General features: G+C 38.7%; 1 protein-coding gene across 3 annotated transcripts in view; it reads left to right on the top strand.

Moving 5' to 3' along the window:
* LOC124781594 (integrator complex subunit 1) overlaps positions 1-26160 on the top strand; it is a 269211-nt gene that overhangs the window by 27724 nt on the left and 215327 nt on the right. For all 3 annotated transcript variants that reach the window (XM_047253875.1, XM_047253873.1, XM_047253874.1), the window contains exon 4: positions 4384-4656. In XM_047253875.1, the coding sequence (XP_047109831.1) occupies positions 4384-4656 (273 nt within the window). The remainder of the gene's footprint in view (positions 1-4383; positions 4657-26160) is intronic.

Raw genomic sequence — 26160 nt, 5'->3', positions numbered from 1 at the left:
TCCATCATTCAGGTTCTGTCCAGCTTATAGTTTATCATTAAGCATTCACATGCATACAATCATTCTGGCCTTAGCAATGGCAGGATAATGTTTTAGTTTTGTATTTTTAGATATGCATTTCTTGTTGTAGATACTTTTTTTGATACCATATGTTCTTTCCATTTTATTAACTTTTACGTCTATTGCAGATTTGTTGATCCATTCTACTGTCAATTTACTGACTCTCACTATATTCATCATTTGGATTTGCAGCTCCTTGTGTTTACCATGTTAAAATTGAAGGATGTAAGGTCTGCCAATTGTGCAAAACACTGTTTTTTTTTTTTTCAAACTTCCCAGACATGTTTCAGCACCACTGTGGCATCAGCAGTGGGTTTCCATTTTATTTAATCTGTAATGTGAACATACTCAAGACCATAAGATCCAAAAATTAGTTTGTGTTCAACAAATTTTCTTACCAACATCATTTGGTTGCAGATGTCAAGCTATCTATAATAAATAATACACAATTGGTCTTGAAAAGTTATGCACACCAAGTGTAAAGGTATTAACAAAAAGAAACTAATTATTGTTTGAACTAAATACCCACATAATTTTGTAATCACTTAGTAAAAATGTTCACATTACAGAATAAATAAAATGCAAACTCACTGATGATGGCACAGTGGTGCTGAAACATGTGTGGGAACTTGGGAAAAACGGTGTTTTGCATAATTGGCAGACCTTACATCCTACGATTCTCGTTATTCAGGTACATTGTGTTAAAAAAAATTGTCATGAATTTTGATTTTGTAACTGAAATTTTGAAATCAGTTCTATTTGGTATTTTTTCCAGAAAATGTATTTGAGTAACTGCTTCTGTCAGATTGTCTACAAAAGCCAGATTTACTCCCTCAAGTTACTGGTTCAGTTTTGATTTTTTTTCCAGAATTTTACAATTATTTTCTAAAACACACTTATACAGTAAAGGTGAATGGGCAACCCATTGTAGAATGCCATTTTTTATTTCAAATGGCTGAGATACTTCTCCCATAAATTCTGCTAATTTTGTTTCGACACTAAATTCTGTAATGTGTTACATATTGTTTCTCGGTCTATAGAATAAAATGTTTTTTTGAAATAGGTTAAAGTCTGTCCTGCGTAGGATCTTCCCTTTCACCTTCATCATTTTTAGATAAATTATAATAGGATCTGGAATGCAAGAGTCAGGTTCATAAAAGGTATCCTTGGGCTTAATCCTGGACAATAAAAGAATAGTATTCACTAAAGTTCATTGATACTGTGGTAATGCCAACCTCAGATGATTCCTTAAGTGTATCATCATATTTTGATACAGACTTGGAAATGTAAACAAGGTGTTTTTTAAATGACAGAGCCTATTAAAGTCAGCAATGTTTGCAGTAAATGTGATCATTTGTGTTGTTTCAGTTGAAATCCATTGATGAATCATAATCTTTATTTGCATTCAATATTCTTCATACAGTTGGCTTCATTAAAGTTTATAGTGGATTCAAATTTTATGCAGTAAACAGTTACATCTATGGTTAGAGAAAAAAACTAGCTTATCTAAGAATGATAAAGATTTTAAGAGAAACATATATTCTAATGATTAGTTTCTGCTGTTGACTAGAATGAATTGTGTTTTAGCCAAGTTTTAATATGCTTTATTATATTTATGTAGTGGTACTGTATCAACTGAGTGTGGTAGGTCACTGAAGAAATTTATGCTTAAGTAATTATAGTGACTGTTTCTGGTTGTGTGCACTATACGATGGTTTTTTTTCCAGATTTTCTGTAGGATATATTAAAGAATTGATGTATGTGAATGTGAAGCACTGTCATTTTGCTGAGGCATTTAGAGTAGTTTCTGCAGGATTCAGTGGGTGTTGATCCAAGTAAGCACCTAATTGATTTCACAGACTGGCTTTAAATTATACCTCCAGGAATATATCACAGTCCCCTATGTATCACTTCCATAGGGTTTGTGAGGACAAATTAGATTAATTGCAGCACCCACAAAGCCATTTAAACAGTCATCCTTCTTACCCTTCATATTTGAATGGAATGATACAAAGCCCTAATAATTGGTACAGTGGGAAGTACACTCTGCCATGCACTTCACCGTGCTTTGCAAAGTGCAGATGTAGACGTAGATTGCTTCCTTCTGCCATCTGAAAATTTATTTAACTCCCAGGGAAATGCCACAAAGCTATATTCCGTACTGGAGATCGAATGAAGGGGGGGGGGGAAAGGTATGAGTGTTGTAACAACTGTTTGCTCCCACGTCTTCTTGGTTAATGCAACAAAAAGTACACAAGCTGCTTTGCTGTGCAGATGCATTTGTATGTTCCAGTAGAATTTGTGTGTAACAAAAAAAATAACTGGTGAACCAGACAAGTTACATTGCAAGAACAAAATTTGGCTCACTGCAAAAAATATAAGAATAGAACTGCTACAATGTAGCAAACAGTCCTAAAATTCATACTTGTACCAGTAAATCTGAAATATATTCCTCATGTCTGGGATACCTGGGATAAACTCCAATACTAATGAACTCATCCTGTTTTTCAACTCCATTGCAGTGGAAACAAAATTTTAGTAAAGACTGGGCAGGTCTCGTTATAGGTGGTATGTTATTGCTTTTTTCAAACCTCTGTAATGACTCATCAGACAGTTTTAGGGTACCTACAGTTCAGTGTGGAGTCTGAATTATAATGCAGTTAATTATTTTATGAGCAAGTGACTATCAGAGGTGAAAGAAGTGATAAGTGACAGTATCAAGTAGCCAAACCCCAGCACTTACCCACCGAACAACATAACAAAATGTTTTCAGCCAGAGTGTTGACATTATGAAGAAGGATGTTCATTTCCTGCAACAGTGATGGAAGTAACAGGCATGGAGAAAATGGATTGCCATCTCCAGATATTTGCATGTTGCCATACTTCCTGAGAAACACAATACAGTAATGCAAGAAAGAGAAAATTTATTTCACAGTTTCTCAGTAGGTTTCATTGAGTATATTTCTCCAAGAAATAATGAAAGTTTGATGAAACTGAAAAAGGGGAGAGAGAGAGAGAGAGAGAGAGAGAGAGAGAGAGAGAGAGAGAGAGAGACTGGGTACAAATAATTGGAAGTTTGAACATGTATTCCAGGAGTGTCCCATGTGTATCAGTATCTGTCTTTGTAGAAGAAATAGTGCTTCTTATAAGGTAAGTTAAGATAAGATTTACTGATGATGTTGCTGCCTTCATTGAAAGTGGAGATGACTTACAGGAGCTATTGAATGGAATGAATAGTCTGATGGGTACAGAATATGGATCGATAGTGAACTGGAAAAATGCAATAGTATTGAGAAGTAGTAGAAATGAGAATAGCAATAAAATTAACTTCAGAATTGGGGGCCATAAAGCAGATGAAGTTAAGGAATTGGTACCTTGGAAGCAAAATAACCCACGATGGATGAAGCAAGGAGAACACAAGAAGCAGACTAGAACAAGAAAAAAGAGCATTCTTGTCCAAAAGAAGTCTACTGATATCAAACATTGACCTTAGTTTGAGGAAGAAATTTCTGAGAATGTTCATTTGGAGAACAGCATTGTATGGTAGTCAGTCATGAATTTTGGGAAACTAGGTCAGAAGAGAATCACAGCATTTCAGATGTGGTGCTATAGAATAATGTTGAAAATGAGATGGACTGATAAGATAATGTATTGGGAGGTTCTCTGCAGAATCGGCAAAGAAAGGAACATATGAAAAACGCTGACAAGGAGGGGGAGGGGGCAGGTTGATAGAACATGGGTTAATAGATCAGGGAATAGCCTCCAGCAAATAATTGAGGACGCAGCATGCAAGAGCTACTCCAAAATGAAGAGGCTGGCACAGGAGAGGCATGTATGGTGGTCTGCATCAAACCAGGCAGAAGACTCACGACTCAAAAGAAAATAAAAGGAAAAAAAGATTATTAAAACAATTACTCCAATAGTTAGAACCTGGAATGAAAAGAGAGTGGTTTTAAGGCAGTATGTATGTTGATGATGATGATGATGAAAGGGAAAGATGTAAAGCATGGACCATGAGGAAATATGTTGCTTTTTTAAATAGAACGATAGGTACAGCTGCTTAAAACCCAGTTTTTTGGGCTCATATTGTCTAAAAAGTAAGTGGATTTAATATCCAATATCAACAGCTGAGAGGTATAGTGTATTACGTTGAGTATTTGTGAAAAAAAATATTCTTGTCATTGTTCTCTAAGCATATTTACTGTATCATTGAGTGATGTTTGCTAAACTTTATTTACACATACCTCTGTTTTTAATTAAAATAACTTTTAACTTAATGATTTTATTTGATTTGTACAGTTACTTGCATTTCTTTCTTTATAGACTGGTTTATTGTGTGGAGCATTGAGAACTCTGCGGAATAGTAGATGGAAGCCTGACTCCCTCTTGTGTACAGCACTTCTGTATCTTGGAAGTGTGAAGCATAGTGTATTCTCCAGTGAGCCAGTAACCAGTGCTCTCTGCAGTGTGATGCGTCGAGATTCGTCCCCGCATTCATTCAAGTCGAAGGGTCCTTCAACAGCTTATGTCACAGCTGCTGCCCTTCTACAGCGGGTGTTTGATGACAAAAAGGAATGGCCTGAGAGTTTTGTAAAGGTGAGTAAATAGTGGACACTGCTGAATACTCTTCATTCACCCAAGAAATTTGATGGGTTAATGGATAAAACAGTCATGTCTAAAATAATTATATATATAAATGACGAATGAAGACAGATGAGTTTCTTAATTTCTGTCAGAGCTTACTTCAGATGCATGAATTCAGTGCCATCTATATTTTGCTAAGACCATACTAAAGTAGCCGATGGTGCTGAATCAATAAAAATGAAAATAGAGAACGAACTTGTCAGGTAAATTTGACAAGATGGAGAAACAGTATGAAGGCAGAATGGAGTAGTGGAAGAATGAACTTAATTCTCATGGTTAGAGTGTATGAGAACGTTATAGAACTGCAAAACAGAGAAGCAAAGCAAGTGAAAAGGCATATCTAAAATGTTGATAATGAGGAAAAAATAAAAATGTGATTGTAGGAAGAGGACTAATCACTGCTCCCATATCCTCTCTCTCTCTCTCTCTCTCTCTCTCTCTCTCTCTCTCTCTCTCTTTGTTGTGTGTGTGTTTCCAGGCAGCTTGGAAATATCAGGTGCTTTCTTTGCTGGGAGGCTGTTTTGTTGCAGGATTCAATGTGGCTTTTAATAAGGAACATTCTATTGCAGATTGTTACACAACATTTTTGTTTTTCCTTTAAGAAAGGTGCATTTTTCGTACCTGTGTACAACTTGTTAATTGATACTTGGTATGAGAAGTGTGTGTGTTTCTTGAGTGAATTTTATCATGTGACAGATGTTCTGCAACTGCTGAAAGTACGGTAATGGATTTTAAAAATTGATTTCAGCAGTTGAAGGCAACCATGTCATCTTTAAAAAAAGCATTATCCAATTTTGGAACATCTCCCCTCCCCCCACCCTATCCCACCCCACCCCCATCCCCCTTTTCCTTGGTAGCTCATCACTTGTTGGTGAATTTGTGCTTGGCTACCACAGGGCCCCAACTGTTACAGCACCTCTTCCCTTTCCATGCTGCATGTCTGTCGTCCTGCTATTCTTTTTCCCCTCCCTTGGGGAACATGTCTTCAGTATTTTAAAAATGCATTCTGAAGTTTCGATAGCCCAGCATTGGAACAGTTTCGTGTCTGTTTTTTCCTTCTTTCATCATTCTCCATCTCCTCCCCTTCCTTTACGTTGGTGTTTGAGGTCTCTTTGTTTCTTCTACTCCCTGTACACTCCTCAAGGTCGGACCACATGTTTGACATGTAACAGGTAGCTAGGTAAGGTGTAATTTCTATCCCTGGGTCAACAGGTAGGGTTCATACGTACTCCCTGGTACAGACCATGCCCAGGGAGGGGTGATTGTCGGAGCTATTACCTTCCCTGTTGCCAATCAGTCCCTATGTCTGGAGTTCTGGAGGTGTGACCTGAGATGTGAACAATCACCTAAGGTGGGTGAGCCTTTCTCTGAGGTGAGGGCCCCTCAGTCGGAAGGAGGACTCCATTAGAGATGCCAGCAATTGTGGGGGATTTTTTCGCGCTGAGCCATTCAGCATCATATGGCTACAGATTTAACAACCATCTATCCCAGCTGCACCTCGGTTCTTTGTGGTGTCACATACTGAAGGTCAGTCTTCCGCTACAGTGAATCCATTTATTGTTATGAAAGATGTTGATGCAACTGCAGGCCCTATGAAATCCTGATTTAGCTTACATAATGGGACTTTGCTTCTGGAGGCCAATTGTCATTTTAAAATCCAACAACTGGTTGCAGCTTCACCCACACCTATCCTGTTCGTGTCGAGCCCCATTGTGTGCTGAATTATTTGCATGGTATTTACGTTTGGCTGCTTGATGGTCTGACCAAGGGGAGAAATTCAACATGATCTCTCTGATCAGTGGTTCACTGTGGTCCATCGGGTAATGAAAAATTTTGATGCAAGCTTAGTGCCTACATGCACTCTTTAAACATGTGATTGAGTAGTGCTTCCATCAAAGGTTTAGGCAGACTATCGAGGTGTACATGACCCGTGACAACCGGGAGATCCGGGAAAAACCCAGGAATTTTTTCATCTGGGAGATAACCACGAAAACCGTGGGAAATTTTTAGAATTCTGGGAATTTTTAGTTGTTTTAGTTTACAGTTAAATTTTTGTAATTATGACTGGTAAGAACTGATGATCTAACAAAGGATATTACTGTATCCCGCTACTGCAGAATAATACTGCAGCATTAAAACATGAACGAGAGAAAAAAACGTAAATAATACTTAAATTGCAAAGGAAATGCACCATATAAAATAACACAGTGCTTGTACAAGTGTCTGCCAACAGCAAAATGTGTCAAAGGCTTTAGGAAGACTAAGCAGTGCTTCATAACAAATTGCCTCCAATGAGAGTGACGTCACAACTGTTTACATTAGATTCATTTAAACAGTAAGAGCGGGCTCATGCACACGCACAGTTGAGTTGCATATAATACCTTCTTCTACTTCTGGCTACAGAAATGTGGCTGTTGGCTGTGTAAGCAGCAGTAGCAGAAACCAGCTACATGGTACCTGGAAAAAATTTACAGTTACGCCCAAACTGCCAGATTCACGCGTGCACAGCAGGCTCGGATCTAGTGTGTGGGGTGGGTAGGGGGAGGGGGGAACCTGGGTATCTGAACCGGGCAGCAATTTCGGGGAAAGGGGGCAAATGCATATTCGTGAGGAAAGAAAACCTTGTTTCACAAAGCACCTAGCATCCAGCACAAGTCGGTCTATCGATTATTCATATGATTTTGAAATGCACCCCTGTTTGTTTTTGGACATTTTTGAACACATTCTAAGTTGAAACTTCCTGGCAGATCGGAAGTTTGGAAGGTAGGAGACGAGATACTGGCAGAAGCAGGGCTGTGAGTACCGGCTGTGAGTCGTGCTTCGGTAGCTCAGATGGTAGAGCACTTGCCCGCGAAAGGCAAAGGTCCCGAGTTCGAGTCTCGGTCGGGCACACAGTTTTAATCTGCCAGGAAGTTTCATATCAGCGCACACTCCGCTGCAGAGTGAAAATCTCATTCTGGAAACATCCCCCAGGCTGTGGCTAAGCCATGTCTCCGCTATATCCTTTCTTTCAGGAGTGCTAGTTCTGCAAGGTTCGCAGGAGAGCTTCTGTAAAGTTTGGAAGGTAGGAGACGAGATACTGGCAGAAGTAGGGCTGTGAGTACCGGCTGTGAGTCGTGCTTCGGTAGCTCAGATGGTAGAGCACTTGCCCGCGAAAGGCAAAGGTCCCGAGTTCGAGTCTCGGTCGGGCACACAGTTTTAATCTGCCAGGAAGTTTCATATCAGCGCACACTCCGCTGCAGAGTGAAAATCTCATTCTGGAAACATTCTAAGTTAATTTCTGAATGAATTAGAAGTTGATTTTTGAATGCGTGCATAGTGTACGTGTGTCTCTGCCAGGGGAATCCTCGTCGCATCTAGAAATGAACTTTCCTATAGACAAAACAGGACAGGGCTATACGAGTTGAGCCGAATAAAGCCGAACTGGTAAATGCCAACTGCTGCTTGTTTATGTGATTGATTTGGTTTGCAAATATTCAATGTTGTTATAATTACTAGCGAAATCCATAGATTCAGACTACCAGAGTGGAAATAGATGACTAACAGGAATAACAGGTAAGAAAGATTATGTATTTTTTCTCAGTGTATCCAGGAAAGTGAAATTTTGACAGAAAAGTTTTGGCCACATCACTACACTAGACAGGGTCAGTTGTAGTCCCCAGCTAGGAACCGCTTAAGTTCCTTTCTGGGAGTAGCATGGAAAACGAATTGTACAAACACGTAACAATGCCTAACCGGAGAATAATCACTAGATAACTAAACCGTGATTGTGGCAGGATTAGTAAAGTTAACTGGAGAATGAGTTTTGGCAGTGGTAGGAATAGTTACAGAATTAGTGATGACGAGATTGTTTGTTAGAACGAGGAAGGAGAAGAAACGGGGACATCACACAAATTATGGAAGAATATGACGATTCCAAATTTATACAAAAATTTCCTTCTACTACTTTTCAGTCTCGTGCATGAGAAACTGGAGTGTATGAATGAAATGTGAAACTATTTCCTAACATAAAGCTTTTTGACTGTAGTAGGCCAAATAGGTATTTCGTACAGGTACTTTGTGAATTATATTCTGTCGTACTATAAAAATGATCATTATTACCAAAACAGTCTCGCTTATTTGGTGTGTGTTACAATTTCTGCAATATTAGAAAGGCCTATTTTGTTTTAGCCAGCACACAGTGACAACATATACATAATCAGATCGAAAAACCACACCAGTCTTGCCTACTATTTGTATTAACAGCTTTTTCAGCGTTAGACAACGACATTTTGATTTTTCATGTAGCAAAGTGTGTGATGAACTTCGATGTGGTAATAGTTCTTGCACAAAACGGAAAGCACGCCATGTAAAGCTGTAGCAAGATTAGAGAGAAAAATCGCTAGGACCTATGGACTGAAGAAACATGTACTGTCTTGCCTGTCTCTTGTCTTTACTGGTTTTAGGTATCCTATATTTAATTTTGTCACACAGAAGTGGAAGTTATTAGCTAATAGGCAATGAAGAGTCCAGATTTGCTGAAGAGTTCTTGTTCTCCCAGTTACAAAGAATCCCATCCAGTATTAATTGTGAATTTTTGGTTTATTTTTATTTTTAAGAGGGGCAGGATGTCAAACTGGCCGACTGGGAGCAGGAGAGACACTACAGGCCATTTTAATTTCCACTGCCCTGAAATAGTTTGATGGCATCCATTACAAAATACACAAGTTTGAGTTCCACAGAGTGAAATACAGTGACATGCAGTATAAGAATGTTGTTTGAAGAGGCTCTTCAGCACACTTAAGACCAAATAACATGTCTTATATTTCCTTGAAGATATATATTTTATGTATCAGAGTCTTCAGAGAGATGTGCTCTACAAAATGGTGTTTTTTTTTTTTTTTTTTTTTTTTTTTTAAGCGCAGGACAGTCTGTGTTATATGGGGGGGGGGTGTGTTCACATGACCAGTGTTTACATTTAGTAATTTTCTGTTTCCTCTTTGTTTACTGCTCTTACGTCAAATGAAAACAAGATGGATTTCTGTGGCTGGGAGCTATTGAGTCAATTAAAACACATTCACATGATCACTGTGTTACTAGTTTCAGTTTTTATTTTATTTCCACCTTTCTGACAGTCAAGCATTAATCCCCTTGCAGAACAATAAAGTTATTTTTGTTGGTTTGCTAAAGAAATTTGGCTTTTATTAAGCTTTCCTGCAGAGGCAGTAAATTTATTTGAAAAAAGTGTTTAATTCTACACTATTGGCTAGTTTCAACTGTTCGCTGCATTTCAAGTGCATGTTTTCACCTTCTAGCACGTATGGCATTATGCCATAACAAAGAACCAGACAATACAGTACTGGTACTGAAAACTAGACTGAAAAGCTTAATATCAGGTTGAGGCTTACATCATTGGGAATCTGGACATACGAATGTGCACTTTAAGGCGAACTATGCATTTTAGTATTGTTCACGAAATTCCGATGCTCTTAGAGTATCCTCTGATGTCTTTCATGACATAATGTAAGAAAAATCTTTTAATGTTTTACACTCATGAACATATGGGCTTCCTACGTCACCATAGCTGCGCAAGCGCAGGGACGCCTCTTATCTGGTGCTCTCTGGCAACTGCTGAAATGAATCTATTTCTAACAGGTCTTGGGAAAATATTGCAAATTGTGGTTTGAAAAGCGTTATTTTCAGAGTAAATTTCCTTTTATACAAGATGAACTATGTGTGAGGATGTATGATGAATTTCTGCAATCATAGAGCATTTGCTCTTATTTAAAAATCAACTTTTTGATGGCCAGCCGTTTAGAAGAATTTTGATCCCAGAAGATCAGAGATTTATGTCGGTATAAAAAATTTTACTGCTTATTTGTGTGATGTATCTTAAAGTGTAACATGCACTAAACAGATCAACATTATATGTGAAAGCTTAGCTTTTCTTTTCTTGTAGCAACACTATGTATATTAACTTAAACAATTAACTTTTCCTGTTGTTGGAATTCGAATTTATACTTTCGTAATATGAAAATATGCATCGTACATGATGCTGCACATCAAAGATCTTTCCAAAACGTGTTTTTTTTCCCCCCTTAGTTTCGTTTTCTAAAGTGCTGGGAAATTCTACACTGCTGTATAAAACCATATCAATTCAAAGGATTGGTATGTTTTACAGTTCCGACGGAAAGTATACTGTCACTTAAAACGGAAAAAGTGTATTTTCACGTGGGAGAAAATGTATTTTTAACTGGGAGATCCGCGAAAAATCTGGGGATTTTTTTTCCTTGTCCGCATATACACCCTGACTATGAAGTCATAACAGTCTGACTGTACATTCCAATCCCAATGCATTGGTACCAGTGTCAGCACCCACCTGTCCTGTCAAGCCATGGCCAAATGTATTACTTGTGGTAGAGACACTCAAGAGGGCAATTGCCTGCATTCCTTCCTCTCCCCGATGTATCAGTTGTAATGGCAACCATGCCATGAGTTTCACGTGCATTTTGATGAGTGGACTGTCCAGGAGATGTGGGTTAAGGAAAAAGTACCTTACGCTGTTGCTCTCAAGTTATTGGCTAGTCAGAAGCCCTGCATTTTACTACCTGGCATTTGTAGTACCGATCTTGTTATGCCTCGCTCCACGAAAGACAGGCCATGCAGACTTGCAACTACCAATTCAGTAAGCAGTGTGAGATTGCCCAGAATCACAGTAGCATCCTCATCCCCATCTCCTTCTCCGATGGCTGCACAACAAGCCACCAAATTTTCGCCCCTGCGGCAGCGACATCACTTGCTACACCACCGGCATGCCAGAAAGTACAAAAGAAACACTCCTGTGAAGACTTTTTACATCCCTCCAGCCTACAAACATCTGAAACTTCATCTGCCAACCGTAAGAGCTCTAAGAAATTGAACAAAGGCGAACAGTCTTCTCTTTTCCCAACTTGGAGGTCTTTTTCAATGGCATCGGCATTTGATACCCTCACTTGGCCAACCTCCATTTCGCTGGTGTCCACTGCCTACCGTTCCTCTGCCCAGGAGTCCACAGGCTGACCCAGGGAGAATACCGACACCTTCATAGATTTCGTGGAAAAGGATCCTCCAGCCTCTGCATCCTGCAACAGTGAGTCTTTGAAGGCTGGCACTCGGCAGCCACTGAGGTGACTGCCCTTTGTTTGTTCCTTCCTCTCCGTCATGACTCTCCACCAATGGAACTTTTGTGGTTTTAGATTCACAAAAGATGAATTACCGCTGTTTTTGTACTTGCAGTGTCCGGTTGTTTTCTGCCTCCAAGAAAAGAAATTGCGTCCTTGCTACTGCTTTGACCTGTCGTGTTTCCTGTTGGTCTGCTTTGACCCCCCCCCCCTCCTCTTCCCCCCCAAGGACATAATTCTATCTCATGGGGGGGGGGGGGGTCATGCTGCTCATCCATAGCCAAATGATCTCATTGTCATCACTCACTGTTGCCATGGCAGATTTACTCCAGCTTATTAGTCAGCTCCCTCATCCCCTTTTGCTGCTCAGTGACTTTAATGCCCACCATCCCCTTTGGGGCTTTTAGAGAACCTTTCGAGAGGTTCCCTCTTGGCTGGCCTTCTCAAACAAGTTGACGTCATCTGTCTTAACACTGGAGGACCCGCATTTCTTTCGGATTTCATGCACACCTATTCCCTATTTGGACTTCTTGTTCTGCACTGCCAAGCTTGCCCATCGTCTTATTCTCTCTGACATGTACTTGAGCGACCATTTCTCATGTGCTATCTGTTTGCTGATTCCTACCCCACCTGCATGTAAACCCAATTGGCAGCTTTCTAAGGCTGGCCGGAGGCTTTACTCCTCCCTGACAAGCTTCAACAAACAATGTTTCCCCATATGAGACTGCAGGCTTTCTCGGTGAATCTCGATGATAAAATCTTGTCGGGTTGACAGCTGAGCCAATGTGTTGTTCTCCAGCAATGTTTCAGCAAGTGTCTTACTTGCCATCTTCAGGCGAAGTGTCGGGTTCACATCTCGTCTGGATCGTTATAGCCGCTTGACCACGAGCTTCTCTGCATCCTCGGTGCTGGATGGGCCAGTTAGGCGTGAGCAGAATCAGTGCGGTGGCGCGTGGTGGGGGAGAGCCGCGGGTGCCGGTTCCTAGCGTCTCATCTTGGTGTGGCCTGTTTATTCCATCTGCCGCCACCAACCTGCCTCCATCGGTGCGCTCTCGTCTCATTCCATCCTCCAGCAAAAATATGCTGGGCTTAATGAAGGACAACTTGGGTCTAAGAACGCCAGGCGTCTACAGTATTCCTGTGAATGTGGGAAACCATATATTGGACAGACGCAGCATTGCATAGCAAAATGCGTCTCTGAATATGTGAGAACCGTCCACCTCAGACAAAAAGAAAAATTCACGGTAGCGGAGCACAGCCTCAGTGAAGAACACACATTTCAATTTGAAGAAACCAAGAGACTGTGTAGAGCGAAAGATTTCTGGGACTCTATTATAATAGAGGCAGTGGAGATATGGGTCAGTGATAACCTGGTCAATCGGGATAGTGGCTTCCAACTCAGCAGTGTGTGGAACTCAACATTATCAAGAATGAGATGAGAGCACAGCGATGGAGGCAGGTTGGTGGCGGCGAATGGAATAAACAGGCAGCACCGAGACGAAACGTGAGGACCCGGCGCCCGTGGCTCCCCCCCCGACGATGCGCCACCACGCCGGGTCCGCTCGCACCTGATTGACCCGATCAGTGCCGAGGATGCAGAGAAGCTTGTGGTCCAGTGACTATAAAGATCCGGACGAGAAGTGAACCTGACACTTCGCCTGAAGATGGCAAGTAAGAAACTTGCTGAAACATTGTTGGAGAACAACACATTGACTCGGCTGTTAACCCGAGAAGATTTTATCATCAGTATTTCCCCAGTTGTGATGACCAGGAAGAGTACCTTATGAACGTTATCCTTGCTGCCTCAGAATGTCACATACCTTGCACATCTTCTTTACCACCCATGTGCTGGTCTCCTGGTAGACTGAGGTGTATGGTCAGGTGATTTGCACACGGAAGTGTGCTCCCCACATTTTTAACCATAATCTTACAATGACAGACTGTATTAATTATAAACAGTTGTGTGCACAGTGTTGTCGTATTCTTGGGGATAACAAAAAAGGTAGTTGGATTTCCTTTACTAGCTGTTTTAACAGTTTCATTCACTCTTCCATTGTGCAGGGCAATCTCTGGTGGCTCTCTGGGACCAAAGTTCATTCCATGATTTGCAGCCTGACCGTAGCAGAGAATGTCATTGTGGACCCTATTGCTACGTCTAACACCTTTGGTCACTGTTTTGTGGAGATTTCGAGCCCCACCCGCTATCACCCTGTGGCTTCCTCCCACAGAAATGAGCAGAGGAGGCTTGGGTGAAATGCTTCTCCTTTCAGAATTGTGAATGCCGGGTTTACCATGAGTGACCATGCTCTCACCTTATCCCAGTCTTCCATCTCTGACCATTGCTACCCTCTTGTAGCCCAAAGTCGATTTATTAATTTTGAAGTAAGTTCCAATTTGGGTGGCTGGTCACATTTTCACAGCACTTGGCACGCTGCGATAGTGACACACTGCAGAGAGAGATAGCAACGTAGAATTTGAATAAAAGTTTTCATAATACTTTATTCTTATTCTATGTTGTAAGTTGTAGGATCTTTGTGTAACTATATGATAGTGGATTTCTGAGTTTTGAGTCTTCAGCTTTGGAATCAGTTAGTACATTTATCTCACCATACCCAGTTTTATTACAGTAACACCCCATAAATACACAATAAATATCAAAGTTCAATTGGATGACTGCTAATTCTAGACAGCAAAAAGAAATGTGGTAATGGTCATTTTTCAGATTCCAGAGTCTTTTTACACAAATACAAAATGACATGGAAATGACACAAGTATTAATTCAGTATATTACACAAAGAGAGTTATATTAAGAACTGAATAAGTACTCAGGAATTGACTCAGACTTGTACTTAAAGCTTCAGCTTTTCAAATGATCAGTGACTTAAAACTTTACTCTAAATATTGATAAATACCACTGTAAAAAAAACTAATTACTTTTCATGAAAGAACATAATAAAATACAAATCGTGACCTATTTACAACCTATACAAAGGTAACAAAGCATAAGCAAAAAAATAAGGTATCACATTTAAATTGTTTGCTCAAAAATATGTGAAAAACTATAACTACGTAGTTCATTACATAGGGTAGAAAATATTTTGTTTTTACAACATTCCAGTAACAATCCTTCTCATTAATTGTCATTACTTTTTTGTTTGTTTGACTTCAATGAGATAACAGCTTTTTAGGTTTAGGATAAATCAACTGGTAGGCATCGAGATATGGGTTCTCAATGACCTCAATGGACCAATATAGACATCGAAAAACTTTTTTAACTCTGATGTTAACATTTTAGATTTCTCATGTGATTTAACAAAAACAGTGTCTCCAATGTTGAATTTCGTTATTTTGACCTTATTATCGCATCATATCTCTCCCTGCTTTTTCATGGTTTCTCTCACAACTGCTTCACATTCTCGAGCAAACATGACAAGTACATGGTGGATATTATACTAATTCTGAGATAAGATTTGCTGGTTTATTATGAAACATAAAGTCAAAAGGCAAATATCCTGTGTTGCAAGCTAGTCATTACATCTTCAAAATCACTAATGTAATCTTACCATGTAGGGTGTTTGTGGCTACAGTATGTGTGATGTAGATGATTAATTTCATGCATATATCTCTCTGGTGGACCGGATGAAGGATTATGAACTAAAATTGAAATGTGTCTGATATCAGATTTTTCAGCCAGTGACTTCCAACACTTTGATGCATACTGTGATCAATTGTCTGACATTATTACTTTAGGTTTTCCTACATTTTTTGAAGTAATCTTTTCAATTTTAGCGATGATCCCCTTATGTGCGGCTTTTCTGAGAGGATATAATTTTATATACACTGGTGTCCAAAATTAAAGCAACAAATGGAAATTTTGCCAGTTTGCATTTATTTTGCCACAAAACTGTATAGACAGATGATAGTATAGTAGAAATGATGTGGAGAATACAGAACGTAAACAACCGCAACATGTGTAGCGGTAGACAAAAATGTTCTTCATTTTTTCCAACTTTATAGATTTTCACAAACATACTAACAACTGGTTAATGTGCTCGGTATGGGATGTGACCACCTCCGGCTGTGCAGTACAGACCTGACAATGTCGGGGTATACTGTGAATGATGTCATCAGTCTCGTATTGAGGCAATAATGCCATTCTTCCTGCAGAGCTGCCCGCAAGTCTTGGAGAGGGGTTGGTGGATGCCGACCTGATGCAAGACATCTCCCTAATGCGTTCCAGACGTGCTCTATTTGATTCAAATCGGGGAATGAGCAACCTACACCAGATGTGCAATATCTTACGTTTCCAAAAAAAAAAAAAAAAAATAAATAAATAACTCGTGCTCTGAGGTCAATCATTATCATCCAGCAGTACGAAGTTTGGACCCTACAGCGTCTCACAGCAAACACACATGAGGTCCAAAGATCTCGTCACAACACCAGTTAAACCTTGCTGATTCACCCGTATGGTTTCATGAAGAGCTGTTAGAGCGATCAATGTAATCCTTTCCTACACCATTAGGGATCCTCTTCGATATTGGTCTTTTTTTCACAATGTTTGGGTCCTGAAATCGCGTTCCACATTCCCTCCAGATGCGTATACATCGAGAATTACTCTACAGACCAAACCATGACTCATCTTTGAAAGGAACATTGGCCCACTGTTCGATCATCCAGGAGCCATGTTGACAACTCCATTCTAGACATTCCCTTTTGTGAAAATGTGTCAGAGGTACACATATAGCAGGTTTCTGACAATAAAGGCCACTCTGTTGGAGCTTGCTGTACATCATTTGCCTTGATACAACTTGTCCAGTGGGTGCTGTGAGGTCACATGCCAGTTGCCGTGCAGTACTAAGGCAGTACCATTGTGCCCTTACAGCCAGATAATTGTCCTCTCTCTCTCTGATGTCACACATAGTCAGCCCTACCCTGGTCTTCAGGATACATTTTCGGTCTCTATAAACTGTCGCTGCATCCAAGAACCAACAGAACAATTCACATTAAGCTTTTGGGCCACATCAGCTTGCAACTGTCCTGCTTCCATTCTTCCCATGGCCCTCTGCCATAGTATGTGCCATACTGCACCATCTGTGACTGTGTACACAGCGATTATGGATGTGGGAGTATCTAGCATATATTACACTGTTTGGTATGTGCCCGGACTTCATTGTTTGTGTGGTTGTACGTTGAGCAGAATGCCCTCTCTTTGCAGAACATGGATATCTGTTGACAGTTTCTATGATTACATTGTGAATTAGGCACAGGACTCGGAAATAGTGGTTTGTTGCTTTAATTTTGGACACCAATTTATTTGGAGAAAACATCAACCGTAACACAAATATAACAATAACAATTTTTACTTTTTGGTAAACTTCCATAAAAATACACAGCAACTAAAATCCATATGTTTCTCTGGTATTATATTTAGCATCTCACCTTGACAAGTTTTGTTACTTACCATGACACGCTGACACATGTCACAAGTAGACAGTTCTTTCCCAGCCCTTTTAGCCATATTATAGAAATAAATATTTTCTTGTAGCTTTTGTATACATTTTTGAATGCCACAGTGTCCATATCTCTCATGTATATACTTAATGAACTTCCCAGCTTCTTCATCTGGCAAGTGTAACTTCCAATCATCAGAATCCACATCTGTTCTCCGGAAAAGTGTTCCTTTATATACTTCATAACACCTGTCCAATTTTCATAACCTCTTTTGCCTAAACAACACTTTACTTATCTCCAGTTTGGTTTTGGTCTTTATAATTTTGTTACACACTGTCCTTAATGTACCTTCACACTGAAAACCGACTCCAACAAACTCGATTGACAACTGTTTCCAACTCAAAGTTTGACTTAGTTTTTCAGCTGTTGTCAACAGTTGTTTGAAATCATGAGTCTGAACAACTAGTTGAGGAAAGTTTTGTCTCAAGTCTGTAGTTTATGGTTAGTGAGAAAAAACACGGCAGAGTTGTGTGACTTGCGTATGTGCATGTGCCGTTTCATCTGCTGTGTTTCTTTTGACAATGGCAACTCACAAGTCGTCAACAGATCCAACAATTCAGTTTTTGTTAGAAATTGAAGTGAGGAAACCTCTGTCGGATTCTTCTGATTCTGCATATAAAGACTGATATAAAAGGAAAGATTTGTTGAAAGAAGTTTTGGATAAAATTGGTGTCTCACTTGTGGAGTGTGAAAGGAAATGGACAAATATGAAAAAAAAGTACAATCGTGTGCATTGTAAAATGGTCAAAACTAAAAGTGGGTGTGGGACAACTCAGATCTACATTCCGAAATGGATATTTCACGAGCATATGAAGTAATTGGGAAACGTGAACAAGCCAGAGAGAAAAATATTTACAATGGCAAGTAAAATGTCATTAACTATCGTAACTGAAACTATAAAATTGTTGGTTGTAAATTTTGTAATTACGTATGTGCTTTCACAGAAATTTATCTATTTCTCTTGTCATATCATTGTGTCAAAACCTGATACAAAGTAGTTTGCAAATCAATGGCTTACATTGTTAATAACTAAAGCTATAGGGGTTTTGTTTGGAAGTTTTTAATTACATATGTCTTTTCACTCGATATTTATTTATTCATACTCCTCTTGCCATTTCACTTTACCAACATCTGATACAAAGTAGATTGCAAATTCATCCCTTATGTTCTTTGCAGTTCTTCCTGTGTTACCTCCCTTCTCTGAAGACATTTATTTTGTGGAGATATCCTCCAACTGCCATGTGAAGCTCTGCATGTTTCTGGATCTTCCACATCAAAACTGCCAGGCGGGGAGTAAACTGTGGCACTTTCTTTATTTCTTCTAAGAAAACTGTGCAAAGACACAGTTGCAGAAGTCAGTAATGTTGCTTTTTTAGGACTTAAGTCCACAGTTGTTCTAAGACACCGAAAAACTGTTTACGATATTCCAAAAAAATCCTCCGCAGTTCTTCTATTGCGAAATATTCAGTAATTAAACATTCTTTCCTGGCTGCGTATGGTTTCACCATGTAGTCTGAAAGAGCAAAAGCATCATCTACCACCACAACAAATAGCAAATCTTCACAGTCGGAATCCATTTACATTGCATGTCTGTAACAAAAAATAAAAACGCCAAACATATGTTTACAAGAGCTTGAAACTGTTGTCAACATTTTTCAACAGGTGTCAACAGTTGCAAGTTTTTCCAAACTTACAACTGTTGTAGGTTTTTGTTTGTTGGAGTTAGTTTTCGGTGTGAAGGTACCTTAATAATTTTCTCATCATGTATACCCTTCCTCTACCTGAATTTAAACTCATTTTCTTCATTTTGATCAAATTTTTCATTACTTCCACCCAATGGCATCCTTGACAAAGTGTCTGTAACAACATTGTCTGAACCTTTTATGTATTTAGTTTCATAATTAAATTATTGCAAATACATTCCCCATCTGGAAAGTCTGTTGTGATATAGTCTACACTCCTGTAAGTAGCTTAGTGCTTTGTGGTCTGAATATACAACCACTTTCTGCCCCAACAAATAGGTTCCGAATTTAGTAAATGCCCAGTAAACACCTAATAGTTCTATTTCTGTAACTGTGTAAGATTTCTCATGATTTAACAGCATTCTACTTGCAAAGGCAATTATCATGTATGATTTCCCCATTAACTTCTTTTTCCTGAAATCTGCTCCAATCACTATTATCTGTGTGTAAACAAAATGGTAGGCTGAAATCTGGTCTGTGTAACAAATTTTGGATGTTCAATTCTTTCTTAATATTTTCAAATATTTCCTAACATTCTTGGGCCCAAACCCAATTAGTGTACTTTTTAAGTAAATTGCTTAAACAAGATTCATTCATACTTTGTCCACTCACTAATTTTCAATAAAATCCACATAAACCATAAAATGGCTTTAGTTGTTTTCTATTATGTGGTGCTGGAAAACCTGAAATTTCTTTAAATTAATCAGGATCTGCCAAGATACCTTCCCCAGTAATTACATGACCTAAGAATTTTAGTTCAGGGACAGCAAAGTTACATTTTTCGATTTTCAGATTCATACCTCTTTGTCTAAGTTTTTTGTGTACCTGCTTCAACAATTCAAAATGATCTTCCCAACTTTGTCCAGTTACCAAAATATCATCTACACGAACAGTGAGTTTTACTACCAGATCTTGGCCAAGTACATAATGTAATGCTCATATAAATTCAGCTACAGATGAGTTCGAATCAAAAGGTACTGCACAGTATTGATAACATCTCCCACTGTAAAGAAAGTCAGTATATTTATGTTATTCTTGACCCAGGTACCTGACGAAATCCAGAAAGTAAATCCAAACTAGACATAATCTGAACATTTTTTAATTTGTGTAAAAGTTCGTCATTTTTTCAGTGTTTTCTGTTTCTCTGTATAAATACTTGCTTGAATGTCCAGAATCCAGAACCAATGTCACTCGTCTGTCTCATCTTAAAACAGTGACTAATGGGTTTTTATATGGGCTAACACTTCTCTCAGTGATATCACACACTTCTGTCTTAAGCAACTCTTTCTCAACTGCATCTCTCTTACTATAGGTACACTATAAGGCTTTATGAAATATGGTTGGTGCAGTTTTAGCTGTAAAGTACATTTTTATCCTCTCAATCTACCTGGAATATTACCAAACACATCACTTTACTCCCGCAATAAAGATTCCAATACTTGTTTGTGATTATCAGTTAACCCTTTTGCTCCTGAAATCTTAGTGTCTACAAGTTCTTTAAATTCTGCTGCTTTGTATCTGATTCTGGCGTATCTTTGACTATAAATCTTTTAAAAATTGTGTACTGTTTATTTTATTCTCCTCATAAAATAAAGTTGACTTTATAAAATTAGTACAAATACTATCTTCATAGGTGCATTGGCAATCAACTTCTGCCCTCCCCAATCAAAACCTGCATTCACAACAGTTATCCATGACATGCCATGGATCCTCACTGAGATATTGAATTATTAAACATCCATGTGTAAAAGTTATTCCCTCAACTGTAAGAGTTAATAAAGCTTGGCTTTTAACCACTTTACTATGTTTCCCAGGTGCACCTTTAATCCATACTCCAATTACAGGCAATTCTACATAGTCCTCATTATCTTTTAATTTTTCACTTAAAGATTCAAACACTCTTGAAATTTGGCTACCTGTGTGAATGAGACACCTGCCTTCCCATGATCCTGTTCTGACTTTAATGAACGGATAACAAACATCAGTACATTTATCACTCTCAACATCCTCATGTAACAGGTGATCTCTCTCTTCAAAACTAGAGCCTCCAAAACCAGTGCCTGCCGGAGTGGCCGAGCGGTTCTAGGTGCTACAGTCTGGAACCACGCAACCGCTACGGTCGCAGGTTCGAATCCTGCCTCGGACATGGATGTATGTGATGTCCTTAGGTTAGTTAGGTTTAAGTAGTTCTAAGTTCTAGGGGACTGATGACCTCAGAAGTTAAGCCCCATAGTGCTCGGAGCCATTTGAACCAAAACCAGTGTTGTTCTTACCATTTTCATTGCCTTGGCACACTTTCATTAAATTAACACAGACATCACTGTCACTGGGAATTTCATCAATTCATGTACATTTACTTATTTCATGTAGATCAACACTATGGTATTTGCCTTGAAGTTGTTTTACAATAACATATTTCTGGCTATAAAGCTGAACACAGATTGTTTATCATGATTCTAAAACTTTCATCTTTCTCAGTAGCATCACTATTTAACCAGTTACACAAAAAATTCATCTGTACTAGTAATTAAATAAAGAGTTTTGTTTGCTGTGATTTGTCATAACCCCTTAATCCTTGGGTACCTCTACAGCATCATAGCCACTACTACACATTTCCACACTAATACATAATGACGCCAATTCTTGTTTAAAATCAACAAAGTAATTTTCTTCTTTGTTATTATACTCATCACCACCTTTAATTTATTATTCATATATATCGCCACTCATATTTCCAACATCATCACACCATACTTCATTACTGTTTAAATACCCAGTTTCACTTAAGTTGTGGTGCATTATTACAGTACTTTTTTCTTACCTGGCTCTTCCGTTAGTTTCTGAATTCCAAAATTATCACAAAAATCAGTTACTTCAGCATTTAACAAATGCTACCCAGTCATAGAATTATCATCATCATCATCATCATCATCATCATCATCATCATCATCTTGGACAGTTTCCAACCACTGGCTAGGTCTGTCGGGAACACAAGCCTCTCCATTGTGTTCTGTCTTTCCACCATTCCCCCTCTTCCACCTTCGTCCAGTTCTCTCCTCTTCTCGTCACACATTCCTTCACTCCCTTCACCCATCTATCTCTTGGTCTTCCTCTGGGCCTCTTCCCCTCCAGTTGCAGATCAAACATCCTCTTTGGAATTCTTCCCTCATCCATTCTCTTCATGTGTCCATACCACTGCAGTCTTGATTTTTCTATGCTGTCCTGTACTGGTTCCTCCTTTAGTCTTTCTCTCACATACACATTTCGCAATCTGTCTCGTCTTGTTACACTCAACCTGCTCCTCTGGAACTTCATTTCACTAGCCTGTATTCTACTTTTGTCACTTTTGTGCATTACCCATGTCTCACTTCCGTATGTCAATATGGGGACAAAGTAGGTTCGGTATATAATTCCCTTGGATTTCTGTGGCACCTCCTTGCTCCAAATAAGCCCCCTAATGCATTTGTAGAACTGCCCTGCTTTTCTGCACCTTTCATTTATTTCCATTGCGTTTCCCCCCTTACTTTCAATCATGCTTCCCAGGTACTTGAAGTTCTCTACCACTTGTAGTTTTTCCCCTCCACAAGTTATATCCACATTTGGCCTATTCTTCTTCCTTGTTGTGACAATTATTTCACTTTTCTTTGCAGAGAAGTGCATTCCATATTGTGCTGCCGTTGCCTCCCATACGTCTAACTGCTCGTGCACCTCCTTCTCGCAATTTCCCCATAACATCAGGTCATCGGCAAAAAGCACTGCTTTCATTTTATGATCTCTAATTGCATCTGATACTTGCTGTAGGATTTCATCCATAACAATAATAAACAATAAAGGCGAAAGTGCACTTCCCTGTCGCAGCCCATTTTCCCGCTTGAACCATGCAGTACGTCTCCCATAAGTCCAACCCCTCGTCCAAGTCGTGGGAGATGGGCAACGGCACAAAGTAGGGGACTGCCTATAGGGGCGGTGTACAGCGGGGACTTCGTGTGCCCCAGGACCGCTACGGTAGCTGGGAAGGCCTTATGGGAACCCTGAAACGTGACGGCTACCTGGGCTCTGGTGAAGCTGCGATAGACCTAGCAAGCCAGTAGTGGATAAATCAACTGCTTTTAAAAAGGAACATAGAATTCTGACAACTTAATTTCTTCTATATCCTCTTTTCCAATTTCTATGTGCTCACTTGCCTTATTTGCATATTTTGCCTTCGCTAGTGAACATACTTCTTTCTGAACAGATATAATATTAACAGGACAGTACACATCTTCAAGATAGCTACTGATTGCTTCACAAGAGTGTTAGTCTTGTGTGTCAGTATTTGTGCAATTTCTGGTCCATTCGCTATTTGTTTCATGAGTCCCCAACTTCTGAACCAACAATGGGACCCAAGCTAGTTTTTTGTTTCCTGAATTAATGCTCCATCCTGTTTCCTTGTGTTTCTATTATCATTTGTATTCCAATTTCTGTTTCAACTGTTGCCTTTCTCCAGAATGAAAACTTACATTTATTCTATTATGTTCCTTCTGTTGATAATTGTTGCCATTGTGGTTACTACGTTCCCTCCTGTAGTGATTATTGCTGTGCCAATTTTGATTATTACCTCTTTCAAAATGTTTGTGCCTATTATGGCTGTATTTACCTGGTTTTTACAAGACTTTATCTAATTTACCTAAATATTTCAATAAGTGGTCTATCATGTCCTCTAGCCCACAGACTAGGTCCCCCTGGACCTCAGCTGGTAACCCCTTTTTTTAAAGCAATGATCTAGGTGAGTTTAACGAAAGGTTTGTTGAAATGAGCTAATTTTTTTAAGTTGATTTTTGCAAAACTGTTTCATGCTAATATGCCCTTCCCCGTAATTTGGTCGATTGAAAAATTCACTTTTTATTCCAACTTGCTCAGTCTTTGACCAAACTCTATCAAAAAATCTATTCTCAAAATCTGCATAGGTTGTGTCATCAGTATACTGATTAGCCCTAATGCTTCACCTTGTAGAAACTTCTTAACACACTTGATTTTCGTAATATGAGTCTTATTAGACACAAAATTCTCTCTGCAATGCTGCAGAAAATCTATGGCCTGTAAACTACCTTCAACTGAAAAAAATTTCAATGGAATGTTGCAAAACATGGTGCTAAAATTGGTAATAAGCTTTCTCTTAAGGTCGTCATTGACCAATTCTTCAACCTTTTTGCACAGTACAGAAACACTACTTTCTAGGGTGCTGGTTTTTGTTACTCAATTTTACATTTTCTACGAATTTATTATTTACTGTCTTTACCTGTTCAACAAAACTGCTTTCAACAAGCTCTAGTTTGGCATCAATATTACTTTCCAAAGTTGAAATTTGACTACTTAAATTTTCTTTTTGTTTTTTTGTTTTTTTTTCTCTATCTACAATGATCTTGTCTTTGACATTTTTGACTTAAGTGTTAGATTTAAGTTCAATTTCTTCCATTTTAGATTCAACAGTTTCTGCTCGACCATAACCTCTCAATTGTTTGATTGATATCATTTAGCTGAACTGTGTTTTTACCGATACATTCAAGTAACACTCCTATTGAGTGACTAAATTCAGTGAATTGTTTCTTACTTTCTTGTTTGTGGATTTAAAGTTGCTCATTAATTTTGGAAAACTGATCACTATTCATTTTTATTAACTGATCCTTATCATCATTGCTCATTTTTATTAGCAATGCCAACATTGTACTTATGTTGTTATTATCATATTGTTTTACTAATTTACATGATTTATTGGCATCTTTTTCCTGTTCTACTGCTTCATGAATAAAGCTTTCGGGTCCGTGTTTCACAACACTACTTAAGTCTGCCATGTCTGTATCACCCCCCCCCCCCCTCCCTCCTATTACTTCAGATCCCTGTTCAGTGACTTTCATTGTTAATGATTATTCCACAAAACATTTCACTACTAAAAGAAAAAAAGAAAGAAAATATTTCCAGTATTTAACCTTGTCATTGGCTGTCAACATTGTTAATTGTTCACCTCACTTTTTATTTTTCATTCTTTTCTTTGTCTTGATTGTGATCTCTGTTTGCTTCTATTGTTGCTATTTTGTAGGTATGGTTCATACTTGGCTCATTGTTCATATAAAATTTTCACAATATATATACTTTTGATCTGAAACAAAAAAAATAGTCAAACACAGTATTCATACTTCACTTTTAGAAAATCCCAGATGACGCCAACATATTCAGACCATCACCACCCTCTTGTAGTCCAAAGTTGATTCATTAATTTTGAAGTAAGTTTAACTTTGGGTGACTGGTCACATTTTCACAGCACTTGGCACGCTGAGATAGTGACACACTGTAGAGAGAGGTAGCAACAGTAGAATTTGAATAAACAGTTTTATAATACTCATCTTTTATTCTTCTTCTTTGTTGTATGTAATAGGCTTGTAGCCCATTCAAAAATACAACTTTGTATAATGGTCTAGAGGATGCTTGGATTCATTTTGTTAAATAATATGAACACTGGTGGACTTACTGTTATTGAGTAGATATATTTTCAGTCATTTTACGTCACGATACAAACCAACATCAACCACCATGTTAACACAACGCTCATAACTTGTACTCCATCTTCGCACTTCAAACTTGTACTACGAACTGCCCAAAGGCAAAGATTGATCTCTAACACCATGCATCAAAGAAAATAGTATCATATATCAATCTATTTGTGCAAAAACATCTTTGAAACATACATTTCAAAAATTAAAGTACATATAATGTTTATCACTGCCTATCGTTTTAAGAAGTCCATACTTATCATCGTAATTGCATTAAGTATGTGTATATATGTTAACGTTATATAGCTATATGGTAGTGGATTTCTGGGTTTTGAGTCTTCAACTTGGGATTTGGTTATTTCATATGACTCAAGATCGGTTAGTAAGTTTTCTCACCATAATCAGTTTTATTACACCCCTCAGGGCTGGACAGTGTTCACATTCAGATGTTGCATCACCTCTGTCCTGTGGGCAAGCACTTTTTCCTTCGTATGTACAATCTCTTTTGGGCAGATGGCACATTTCCCAGATGCTGCC

The sequence above is a fragment of the Schistocerca piceifrons genome, chromosome 1 (genome assembly GCF_021461385.2).
Source record: "Schistocerca piceifrons isolate TAMUIC-IGC-003096 chromosome 1, iqSchPice1.1, whole genome shotgun sequence".
NCBI lineage: Eukaryota > Metazoa > Arthropoda > Insecta > Orthoptera > Acrididae > Schistocerca > Schistocerca piceifrons.
This window is presented reverse-complemented; position numbering and strand designations above follow the sequence as displayed.